The sequence below is a fragment of the Leguminivora glycinivorella genome, chromosome 15 (genome assembly GCF_023078275.1).
Source record: "Leguminivora glycinivorella isolate SPB_JAAS2020 chromosome 15, LegGlyc_1.1, whole genome shotgun sequence".
Taxonomy (NCBI): Eukaryota; Metazoa; Arthropoda; class Insecta; order Lepidoptera; family Tortricidae; genus Leguminivora; species Leguminivora glycinivorella.
This window is the reverse complement of record NC_062985.1, coordinates 14181795-14194796: the sequence shown is the minus strand read 5'-3', so window position 1 is coordinate 14194796 and position 13002 is coordinate 14181795. Positions and strand designations below refer to the sequence as shown.

The window sequence follows — 13002 nt, the reverse complement described above, 5'->3', positions numbered from 1 at the left end:
CATTACCCGTGTAAGAGCACCATTATATTTGCTAATTCATGTGGTCCCCGTACAAAACAAGAATATCTTGCACAGCGAAGCACGCAGAAATATAATATACCTCATACACTCTAGAAACAAACTTCTGTTAGATATTCTGTGCACTTTGTTGTACTTGGTATTATTGTTGGTCTACAGTTGATCAATGGGAGAAGTTCAAGAAAAACACCAATTATTTTAAAGCATTTTTATTAATATCATCAAAAAATAACTAGTACGTAATCACGCAATGTATACTAAGTTCAAAATATACTATGAGAAATACGCGCATTACGATTAACAGTGGACTGCGCTAACACGTAACTATCATATTCCATTTGTATCTACATTCAGTTCCAATGGCTGACCCATCTAAATATATTCATTAAATCATTACCAATTTCAACATCATTAATTTCTAATCGTCTACTTATACTAATTTGTTTTTACAATGCGTTTACAAATTTCATGATTCGTTGATTAAACTATGTAAAAAATGAGTATAGCTTTATGAATGTAATTAAAATAGAGGACTAGTCAACCAGACGCGCTTCTCTTCCGACTTATTGCTTGTGAAAGAGAACGTACGTTCATAATAACGAGAGAAAAGTAATCCAACTTTGAAGAATTTTCTTATACATCTAAAACATGTTGTATGAGAATGGCGTACTTTACTTCCTTGACGAACGGTAAGCGCGGCGGTCATTTACAATGAGAACTTCAACTAAAAGCGATTATCACTCGGCCTGACTTCTACCAAAGGGCAGAAACACTCGTCAGACCAAACACGGATTCTCAACTAGAAATCTATTGATAAACAAGCTGCCAACTAAACTTCTTGGTAAATTTACTACTTTTTGAACGTCACGCCAATCGTGTGTCTTGAGGTCTGTCGTAGTGTACGAAAGTTGATTGAAACGCCTATCATGAATCATGACAGACGGAGTTAGAAAGTTCAGTGATTCCCAGTACAGTCAGCAGCAGAAGTAGCGTAGCGGGCAAGGTGTTTAAAATGAACTTGACACGATCTTATTTTTAAGACAATAAGAGCGTGTTAGGATCATTGTGAACACTTTGCCCGCTACCGAACTTCTGCTGCTGACTGTACATTGTAATCGTCTATTAGAGTGTAACTGTAGGCGTTTATGATTATTGGCAGTGACTTGAGAAAAAGGTACTGTACTAGACGACTAAGTTCTAATTTTCGTCTCGGAACTGTCGTACCTTCGTACACTACGACAGTTCAAAATTGTATTTGAAATATAAATTCGTAAAAAGTAATGAAGCGTCCTCACTAGGTGGTCGTGGCCTGCCACGACACCACTGGTTTAAATGCGTATTTCTCTAACATAGCACTTATTTAAGTCCCCATTTGGAATTAAATTTACACAGAAATATACATTTACAAGCGCTCGTAATATTACAATTAGTTTATCTAAAGATGGACAAGTATGGACCATGGATATTTATGACAGTTATCATTGTAAAATATAAAAGCACACAAACAACTTACGTTTAGTCAGTTGCAAAATTATCTACTCACATGTCTTTGAGCAGATTGGTAGTGTAGATATTTTTGCAACTTGTTCCGCTGATTCGCTGGTGGCAAGCACTGGATACATTAGAGTGTTCACTATAATTTCACAACAGTTCTCAATTCAACATTGTTTGATGCTTCTAATAAACACTGTTTTCTAAAATGGCAAGACAAGATAATAAATTGCATTTTCACATGTGGTGCATTTTGAGCAACACCGAATTAAATTGAGCTTTATATTTTTCAACAAATAGAAAAATATGGATATTGATTGTTTCCGTTAAATGTGCGAGAATAATGTGGGTTCAAAAGCAATATTTAAATGGCTCTCTGAAATAATTTCTTTGTCTCTATAATATTAATAAAAATATGTACATACAAACATTTAATTTTAGGTATATTATCGACCCATGGCGTTTATATTTACGATAAAATATTACAATATCAATCACATCAATTTTATATAATATACTGTTATGTTTTTTTTTATTCCCCTAATATTGCAGTAAACCAAAAATCTATAAATATAAATAAAATATGAATCAAAAATGTGAACCTTGTCCGCATTGTGAAGATAAAAATCATAAATATTGATCTGATAATTTTCAAATCGACATATCAAATACAGTGATGACGGTGCAAATGACTCCGCAAGTGGATCGAGTAGCCTCAAGAGACATTACACGTACAGTGTATTGTATAGACACCGGCACACCTACGCATAACTACAAATAAAATCACAATATAAATGTCGTGTAAAAAACAATTCAATGACACACCTCTGTACGATCATGTGGTTTCAAACTAAAATCGTGTCCGATATTAGAAGTACTTATTTAACACAAGGTCAAATCGAATTTATCGCGAGATCATAAAGAGGAGTCGAACATCGAATCATCGTCACTAGACAAAGGACTAACGCTCGTCAATACATTTTCTTACCGAGAGTACAGAATACGCGCCGCGCGCTCAGGGGTAATGGCAGAATACAACTGAGGGACTACATATCTGTAGTTTTTGACGGAGCGCGCGGACAGCCTACGCCTCCCGTCAATACAGTTTCGTCTCACCGATTGTACAGAATTCGCGGCCGCTTCGCTCAATGATTGATAATGGTAGAGTGCAAGCACTGCGGGACGACATGTCTGTAGGGCAGCTTGTAGTTCTTGACGGTACGCGCGGCGAGGCATTTGAGCGTGGTGTACTTGAGGGGGTTGACGATGGCGGCCAGCGACTGGTTGGAGGCCTTGAGGATCTCGGCGGGCGTCTCGCCCTCGTAGTTGACGGTGTCGATGTGCGCGCCGTGCTCCAGCAGCGAGCGGACCACGTCCGGCGGGCACGGGTTTAGCTGTGGAGTACATTACTTTTGTTAAAGGTCGTGTTTAGGTTTAAAATACTATTGGTGTGGTACTCAGGGGTCCATATTGGCTCATATAAAATTATTTGTTATAAAATTATTGTTTATACCGATTTGTGCTCCGAATGATCATTTCTCATAATTTTACTTATCATAATTTTGTTTCATTATTATCAATAGTACTACTATCACTGTTCATAACAATCATTTAGTCGAAATTTTTTAATCATAAATTCTATACAAATATTTAATAACATTCATAATTTTGTGTTTAAGAAAATCATTCATCATAAAATTATTTAAAAAGTTTTGGGGAAGTTCTATGAAAAACTTGTGCCATTTATAGAAGCGCGCTTGAAGATTTTACAGTGACATTTACAATTTACATTAAAAATTCGTTTCTGGTTCGCTCACGGTCAACCTAACACGCTCCTCCTCGCTACGCTCGTCGTCGCACCTAACTGGACTGTCACATGTGATGTCTGTTCTGTTAACAATAATATAACGATAAATTATATTACTCGCAATCGTTATGATCAATAAGTATATAAACATAAACATTAGTATAAAACGTATTTATGATGAATGACATTATGAACATAAGTCCTTCGAAGTTACGATAGTTATTAACATAAAATTGTTATAAATAATGATCATTATAATGTAAAATTGTATGAGAAACATTTTCGGACTACCAATAATCTATATAACAATTTTATATGAACTTTGGCGCACCCGGTACTCAGACATGATATATCCCAGATATGGGCGGCTCGGCGAATGGTACGGAAAGTAGAGAGAAGCGTAAGGAGCGACGCTATTATCAAGCGGTTTGTTATTCTTTTCGTCTCGGCCACTGATACCTTTTTTATTAGTTTTTCGCTGCAGTTAAAGGGAACTCGGGAAAGTCGCGTTTTATTCTGGGATCGGAGCAGTGTGTGGTAGAAAAGGGCAAAGAGACGGTAGTGCGGTCCGGTAATAAATAATGAATAAGTCAGCTAGCACGCGCACTGCGCCGCGTCACCTAGTGCCTACTCGTGGTTCTTCCTCGATCGGCTCGCGCGTATAAAGTTTAGGTTCAGTCGGTTACCTTGCAGACGAGGTGCAGCGGCGTGTCTCCCCTGGCGTCTCTAGCCTGCGGCGGCGCGCCGAGGCGCAGCATGAGCTGCAGCAGCGCGCCGGCGCACGGCGCGGCGTCGCCGGGCGCGGGCAGCCACGCGCCGCGCGCGCGCGCCGCCTCGGCCGAGCACGCCACGTGCAGCGCCGACCTGCCCTGCCGGACCTGCCACATCCAACGAAACGAACGAGTCAGCGAGTAAACAAAAACCTCACCGCGATTATCACTGATGCGAATGCGATTACTGAACGAGGTGGGCATAGCTGGGCATTAACTCGTTAATCCGTTAATCGTTAATTAACGAAGTTAACATTTTGGTTAACGGATTAACTTTTAAGTTAACTTTAAAAAATGTTAACGGATTCGTTAACTTCCGTTACATTTCTTCGAGTCCGTTAATCGTTAATCCAGTTCCACACGCGCCGAGTAAAACTTGCTCTGACCGCTACTGTAAAAGCCCGGAGTACGGCGTAACCTAGGACTTTTCCGTAAATTTACAGTCTACAGACCAATTGGTGCCTTTGGATCACTTGTTCGAGATCTGCTAAAGTTTATTAGTCACCACTGCAACACTAACTGGGAAATATAATGTAAATCATCAGGCATGACACACAAATCGCGCAACCGACGCATCAAGCCAGAGTTCGTCGGGCCGCGCTATCTACCAAGTTAAGGTAGATCACAACTTCGATTAGAGGTGTCTCAATCCGAGGAACCTGCGCGCCATGATTACGATCGCATGAATGACCCAATATCTACACGTCACCAAGGTAAAACCTAGGATTTACCGAAAAAACATCGGTAGTACAAAGATAATTATTAACATTTCGCTTTTACCAATTGGCAGCTGGGATTTTTAAGAGATTTTGGCGAACTTCGGGCTTTTACAGTAACATATAAACGTACGCAAATACTAAATAGTTGATAACTGATGCAACTAGCTACAGTTCAATTAATTTTTTATCACGATTAACGGATTATCGATTAACTTTAACTTCCGTTAAATTTGTTGAAATGTATCGCTTTAACGATTAACGAAGTTAACTTTTATAGTAACGGATTAGCGATTATCGAAGTTAACTATTTGATTAACGGTGCCCAGCTATGGAGGTGGGGCCGGGCTATGTTCGCACGTCTGATGTGATCGCGACGCACTTTTTGGTACAATTCGGCGAACCACATGCGAAATTGAAAATTGAAAGTGATAAAAATAAATCGTCGATTTCTATCATCGTTGTCTTAATTCTGGATCACCCGGCGACGCCCTGATGTCTGAAAATGGTGGCGATCCTGACCTATCCCCGTCATATATGATAAAAATATCTGTCGCCGTAACGTGACTCGCAAGTAATTGGTGAGCCGCGCTAGTGGCCGGTGTCGGTGTTGTCAAAAAACCGCGCGGAGCCCGCGCTTATCGTGAGCACACGATGCACGCATTCTGAACCGTTTTCGTCTCGCTGACGCCCTGTGCTTCGATATGCGGAGGACTTAACAGTTAACACCACAAAATACCACTTTCAAAATATTACACTAAAACTCTGTGTCTGTGTCTACTCACCTTAATATCCAACTTGACCAGTGAATACACTGCTTGATGTATGGCCCTTGAATCTTCCTGAGTACACTCCGGTTCTTCTAATAACCTCGCCAGTAATGCCGCTAAGTGTAATGCTATGACTAAGACGCGCTGTAGCGTGGTTAACGTCTGCTCCCTATCGATACTGAGTTTGGACTTGAGTAGTTCCATGCCGCGATGTATTTCTGATAGAGCCTTCTTGAATACTGGGTCGATGTCCTCGAATGTGACGGGTGGGACGATGCGACCTGGAAATAAAAAAAACCACGTTAAATTGTCACTTTCTTTACCGGATTGTTTGGAATAGAAAAAAAAACAAATAATTACGTATGCGCATTAACGTAGTCACGACTCGCGAGTTAGAGCTATATGCACAACTATTGCAAACGAATAACTTAATTTCTACTCTTTACTCTATAGTTTGCGTATAGTCCTTTCATGGCGACCGTGACAGGACAAGATTTGACTTTATTTGTTCCTTTATTCAGAGTTGATTTAATAGGGTTTATTCGTTGAAACTTTATTACTCCTTACATAGATTGTCACGTTGTGTTGAAAAGATCACCAGACGTCACCGACGCGTAATTTGGGTTCGCAATGTAAGTCGAAACATTTTGACCGTCAAGGTGACGTGACGTGCGCGGCTGCAATCCAATATCGACCGCCGAACATATTGTGTTTCTATAATGTAGATGACTCGTCTCACCAGCTAGAAATGGCGTCTAAAGTGGATTTGAACGTACCGCGGTTGGGAGGGCGGGCGCGCTCGGCGCGCATGTAGGCGAACAGCTCGGCGAAGGAGTAGAGGCTGGACTGCGTGAGCGGGCTGAGCGGCGGCAGCACGGCGCGCTGCATGTCGAGCGCGTGGTGCCACAGCGCGCGGCAGCGGGCGAAGCGGCCCGCGTCCGCGTACACGGCGCCGCGGTACCGCACGTAGTACGATGTGTCTGGGTGTGCTGGGCCTGCAAACATTCTTACAGTTAGAGTTAAATGGAAAAAAAACGGACGACAATAGGAAATATGCATGTATTGTAAGGGGCTGCGTAAGGTACACAGGAGCCGTCAAACTTTTGGCGCGGACCGCGTGAAGTTTATGCTTCCGATGCAATCCACATCACTATGACCCTCGGTCCCTGGTCTAAGGCAGCGTCCCCACTCAGGCGACGCATGTCTCGCGGCGCAGAACGGACGTCTCCGCCACACCGCCTGAATGTAATTCAAAAAACGTCTCCTCAGTACATTTTGTATAGGAAGGACGTAAGACGCGCCCCCAGGCGGCGCGGCGCGGCGGCGTGGCGTGGTGGCGTGGCGTGGTGTACCGGAGCGTGTACTGAGGAGACTTTTTTGAATTACATTCAGGCGGCGTGGCGGAGACGTCCGTTCCGCACCGCGAGACATGCGTCGCCTGAGTGGGGACGCTGCCTAACAATTCCTTCAGCGTCACGTCTTTGGACTTAGGGGGTCTTAGGAAATAGGGCGCTACTGTCGAGCGAGACACCACTATACCGCTATCTCTCTCTCGCCGGCGTAGTAATAAAGAAGTATCCTCACCTAATATTCGTTCTCTAAGCACTAGCGCCTGCATCCTCATAGCATCAGGGTCGGCTAGCAGCTCCCCCAGCGCGGCGGCGTCGCAGGGCTCCGCGGCCCACTCGTAGGCCTCGATGCGCGGAACATCTTTGGGCTTGGGGATCGGAGGACTGCCGTCCGACGGGAACCTGGAAATAATTATTGAAAAATCAGAAATCTGCCACTAAACTCCACATATTGCAAGTTATTTGAAGTATTGCGCAGAAATCATTTCATTACTAGAGAAATAAGAAAATTAAAACCATAGGATCAGTCCACATCTATAGACGTCTATTGAATAAGAGCGGAAAAGACGGCTAATATGATAGCATGAATCCATGCCTTCAACTTTTTTGCTCAGACCATGTATCATCTCATGTTGACATATGTGGCGCCCAAATTTCCAAAGCGATCCTTTTCAATCTGCAATGGCTATAAAATACAACATAAATACGTATATTTCTCCATCCTAAGTACCTACTGGTCTTCCATCGCCCTCCATAGCTTGAGTGCGCCAACCATATCTCGTCTCTTGTCAACGTATGTGGCTCCCAATAGTTCTAAAGCGTCGATCCTCTGCTGTCACCAATTAACAATAAACTATGACGTATATCTGTCTCCCTCGCACTTACCGGTCGTCCATCGCTCTCTTCCATAGCGCGAGTGCGCCAACCATATCTCGTCTCTTGTCAACGTATGTGGCTCCCAATAGTTCTAAAGCGTCGATCCTCTGCTGTCACCAATTAACAATAAAATAAACTATGACATATATCTGTCTCCCTCGCACTTACCGGTCGTCCATCGCTCTCTTCCATAGCGCGAGTGCGCCAACCATATCTCGTCGCTTGTCAACATACGTGGCTCCTAATAGTTCTAAAGCGTCGATTCTCTGCTGTCTCGTGACTAAGCCGTTTTCAGCGTTGATTAGGTGTTCTACTATGTGTGTGTGGCCGGTTACTGATGCTGCTAGTAGTGGAGTCATACCTGGAGAAGAATAAAAAGTTAAATCGTCACTTCTGGTAAATTGTATTTTGTTATTTAATGCATGTAAATTATAAGATGTAATGATTTGAAAAGAAGTGGCCCGCCGAATTCCTTGCCGGTCCCATAGTGGATACCCTACTCCATCTGAGGGGAGACTGAAATCTTATCGAGGCTGAGGCGTAGGGTTATAGTTGGCGTAGCTTTATATGACGTTCATAAGCGCATTGTAATATGCCTACTTGAAAAATAAATTATTTTTTATCTTATCATGATCACATTTCCTTTGGTCTAGCCTAGGTAGGTACTCGTAGCCTTGTAATTCGGTACCAAAATTGTTTTGATTGTATTCAAAAAAAAATGCACACAGTTTGACAACTTCGGAGGAAAATAGCGTTTTATGTGATTAACTGATCACGGTCTATATCCGGATTAATATAAGTCTAGAGAAACTGACGTGAGTCATCGAAATCTCAATTCAGTTTGTAGCAAACAAACAACATAGTATTTGTTAGAGTGGAAAGTTACAAACAGAAAACACTAGTTACATAAAATATTAGCCAACTAAGTCTTCGACACTATTAAGAATTACCTAATGATGTTAATAACGATAAGATGAGCGGTTCGCGTGATGTCAAAGGCATTTCCATTTACGTTCATATGACGTACATCTGTACCACTGTTAGACTGATTAAGAAGGATAAAATGTATCAACCTCGTCAGTTCATATCACACAAATTATATATCCGGGTATCTTCCCCGCGTGGTCTAAATGGTGGTGATGGGTGGGTATTAATGGCTTAATAGATATGGAAATTATAGACAACGTAAATATTTGAACGTTTAAAAATAATCCGTAAAAACATGGAGACAAAACATAAAATGATTTGACTCTAATTACTTTAATCCTTTTTCGTTAACAGTCTCTCCTATCGTTTGTTAAGGGGTTACTTGAAACTTTCCTATTCGCTTTGCCCCGGGTTGTAAACATGTAACAGTGCGGGGTGTAGCAGTGAATATGTGAAGCAGCCCAATCTCTGGTTCTCTAAGCAGTTGTGTAATGCAGTAAGGTACAGCGGGACAAATCTTGACTGGGGGGCAAATGTAACTGGTCCATTTTTTCCAATGTTTGCATTATTAAATAATGTCCACTGGTTATATATGGTAGGCGTTAGGGCTTGCAATATCGGACGATTTTCAATTCCGGAACTGGTTTTCGAGATTGGACTTCAATTCCGGAATTCCGGAACTAGTTCCGGAATTGAACAATTTTTTTTGGTTTGGTTTTCTGGTGGGTTTTTGATGAAATAATACAATTTTAAATTGAAATTTACTATAAATCGACGTTTAAGACAATAACTCCGTACCTGAAAGGCATATAACACTGAAATTTTCATTTTAGTAATTTTACAGGAAAGCCCATTTTGTGTCAAAATCGGTCTTGCTCGAACTACTACAGTTAACGATACAAACGAGGTTTTAGTGCCAGTTTTTTGATAGTGGTCAACGTTAAAGGTATTTTTTTATCCATTGACCATCGAAATAATATAAAAGTAATAATTTACAAGAATGGCATAACGTCTTGTTCACATAACTGTAATAAAAGAAATATTGAATTACCTTTATCAGACTCGAGTATTGACAAAAGATATCCAAGCTAGCCCAAAAAGACAGATTTTATGATTTATTCCTATTTATTTATTTATTTACGACCGGTCTGGAGCAGTCGGTAGTGACCCTGCATGCTACGCCGCGGTCCCGGGTTCGAATCCCGGTAAGGGCATTTATTTGTGTGATAATTATTTATATATTATATATATCGTTGTCTGAGTACCCACAACACAAGCCTTCTTGAGCTTACCGTGGGACTCAGTCAATTTGTGTAAGAATGTCCTATAATATTTATTATTATTATTCTCCTTTATTTATTTTGCTTCTTAGGTTAAGCTTTTTATAATATGGATATAAAAGTAAAATACAAAATCACATACAAAACAATATAAAAAAAACATATAAACACATTATAAAAAACCTAACCTAGGGTGCCGCCAGCAGCGGGGCAGGGCCCAAGCTGCCGGTGGTTAGGGCTGCAGAGAGAGGAACCGTCGGACTATCCGCGCCGTGTCCAAGATCACCGCCTTCTGCATCTGGCCCTTGATCCAGCCACCTAGCGAGAGTCTCTTAAGATGTTGGTCGAGACTCTTCGCTATGAGACCGTTCGCTGAAACGACTATCGGAACAATGATCGTTGAATCAACATCCCACATGGCGGTTATCTCGTGAGCCAAGTCTAGGTACTTACTGGACTTGTCCTTCTCGGCTTTCACGAGATTCTCATCATGGGGGATGGTGATGTCAACGAGCACGGCCCGGCGTTGCGGTCGATCTATAATCACAATGTCAGGCTTATTGGCTACAATAGTCCTGTCAGTGATAATAGATCGATCCCAATAGAGCGTGGCACGACCATTTTCAAGAACTGGCGCAGGCAAGAACTTGTAGTACGGTACTTCGCGGTCCACAAGGCCGTATTGAAGAGCAAGTTGCTGGTGAATAATCCTGGCTACGAGATTATGTCTGTGCAAGTACTCGCCGTTAGCAAGATGAGAACAACCGGAAATGATATGCCTGAGTGACTCTCCGGGACGGCGGCATGCCCGACAAATGTCGACCGTACCGTCCTTCAGGATATATTTCCGGTAGTTGTTCGTCATCATAACTTCGTCCGCAATTGCACAGGCAAAACCCTCGGTTTCTCCGAAGAGGTCCCCGAATCGTAACCAGTTCACCGATGCGAGCAGGTCTACATCGGGTCCCGTGAGGGCCTTGTAGAACCGCCCGTGTAGCTGCTTGCTCTCCCATACCGCCTTGCAGTCCGCTGTACTTAGTACCACAGGTTTGCGCCAGTTCTCTTTCGCCAAGGAGAGCGGCGTGAGGTTTCCATCAACTGCCACCACATCACGATGCATCCCACACTCGTTGTTAAGGAAGTAATTCCTGAGATTGTACACCTCACGGTTGTGGAGATCTTTGGCGTTTAGGAAGCCTCGACCTCCGCACTTCCGTGGGATGTACAATCTCATAACAGACGAGCGCGGGTGTAACATACGATGTGTGGTAAGCAGTGAACGGACCCTCCGATCCAGGGCGTCCAGCTCAGTCTGGGTCCACCGTAGTATGCCAAAGGAGTATGTGAGTAGAGGCATTACCCAGGCGTTAAAGGCGCGCACTTTGTTGCCTCCTGACAAAAGACTGTTAAGGACTTTTGTGAGCCGACTGAAAAAGCGCTCCTTCACCGACCGTCTAATGCCAACATCCTCAATACCCAACGACTGTGACATACCAAGGTACTTATAGGTTTCTGATTCAGAGATAGATCTGAACGACATCGTCTCAGAAAGTTGTAAATTTTCTGAATTTACAACCTCCCCCCGCTGTACATGCATGACCGCACACTTATCGACACCAAACTCCATTCTGATGGCGGTACTGAAAACTTCAGTGGTTTTCAATAGCACCATCAGGTCTTGGGTGTTTGGTGCAAATAGTTTGAGATCGTCCATGTACAGAAGGTGAGAGATGACTTCACCCTCTCTCCGAAGCCGGCAACCTAGCCCAGAATCCTTCAGCAGCGTGCTGAGGGGATTCAGAGCTAGGCAGAACCATAATGGACTCAAACTGTCACCCTGGAATATTCCTCGCTCAATCCTTATGAAGTCCTGCGGGCCAGGGGGCCATCCCTGCCTCCTGGTTGACGAAGGACTGTGGTCCACTGTCTCATACATGCAGCCAGGAAGGATATTAAAGCTGCATCAAGTTTATACAGCTCCAATACCCTCCTCAGCCATGAATGAGGCACCGAATCATAGGCCTTCTTATAGTCAATCCAAGCGGCCGAGATGGCTCCCTTGTTCCGCCGAACTTGTTGGCAGATGGTCATGTCTATGAGGAGGAGCTCTTTAGTACCACGGGACCCAACCCTACATCCATTTTGAGCGGGAGCCAGAATGTTGTTAGCGACAATATGCGCGTTAATTTTTGCTCTCAAAATGGATGTAAGGAGCTTGTAAAGTGTAGGCAAGCACGTAATGGGTCTGTAGTTTTTTGCTTCCGTGGTACTACCGGACTTATAGAGCAGGAAAGTAACACCAGTTGTTAGGGAAGGTGGGAGAGAACCAAGATCGAGGGCTTGTTGAAATTGCGTTGCCAAACGCGAGTGCGAGCATCGAAACCATTTTAGCCAGAAGTTGTGCAATCCGTCCGGTCCAGGACTTTTCCAGTTCTGGGCCGTACGGGCAGCACAACTTACGTCGTTGGGGCTGATGGTGATAGCCCCCATAGGTTCGATGTTCTCGCACTCGCGTTCGACAACGGTCATCCACTCACTCTCCGTGTGTTCGACGGGCACCGACCAGATGCTACGCCAGAAATCAGACATGGCAGTAGCATCCGGCAGCCGCACGTCAGACACACGAGGGTCGGTTTCCTCCCACCTTCGGTATACTTTCCTTTGGTCGCTTTGAAAAAGACGATTCTGCTGGAATCGGTCCACACGCTTTCTGTAGCGGCGAATACGGCTTGCCCATGCATAGACTTTCTGCTTCAGGAAGTCGATGCGCTCTGTGACATTGGCCAAATAGTCGCGGGGCCTGATGTCCGTCCCCGCGAATGCCTGGTTCACAAAACGCATTACTCGAGGGCGATTATTACCCCCTCTGAAGCAGATCAGCTTTGCAATGAGAGTCCTAAACGAGTTGATACGACGCTCGATCCGTACTTGCCATGCAGGGACACCTCCGGCGGTCCTAGTTGCACGGTCAGCGTCCGGAAACTTGACTCGAGCAACA

The 13002-nt window shown here is 43.5% G+C and overlaps 1 protein-coding gene across 5 annotated transcripts in view; it reads right to left on the bottom strand.

The window, feature by feature from the left end:
• Window positions 1–211: 211 nt before the first annotated feature.
• The window catches only part of LOC125233790 (protein fem-1 homolog CG6966), a 95854-nt gene continuing 83063 nt past the window's right edge, over window positions 212–13002 (bottom strand). For 4 of the 5 annotated variants that reach the window (XM_048139894.1, XM_048139892.1, XM_048139891.1 and 1 more), the window contains 6 exons: window positions 7966–8158; window positions 7157–7323; window positions 6349–6567; window positions 5588–5853; window positions 4003–4194; window positions 212–2903 (listed from right to left, as the gene is read on the bottom strand). In XM_048139894.1, the coding sequence (XP_047995851.1) occupies window positions 2655–2903; window positions 4003–4194; window positions 5588–5853; window positions 6349–6567; window positions 7157–7323; window positions 7966–8158 (1286 nt within the window). In that variant the 3' untranslated portion in view covers window positions 212–2654. The remainder of the gene's footprint in view (window positions 2904–4002; window positions 4195–5587; window positions 5854–6348; window positions 6568–7156; window positions 7324–7965; window positions 8159–13002) is intronic. The other variant, XM_048139895.1, reaches the window with a different exon arrangement.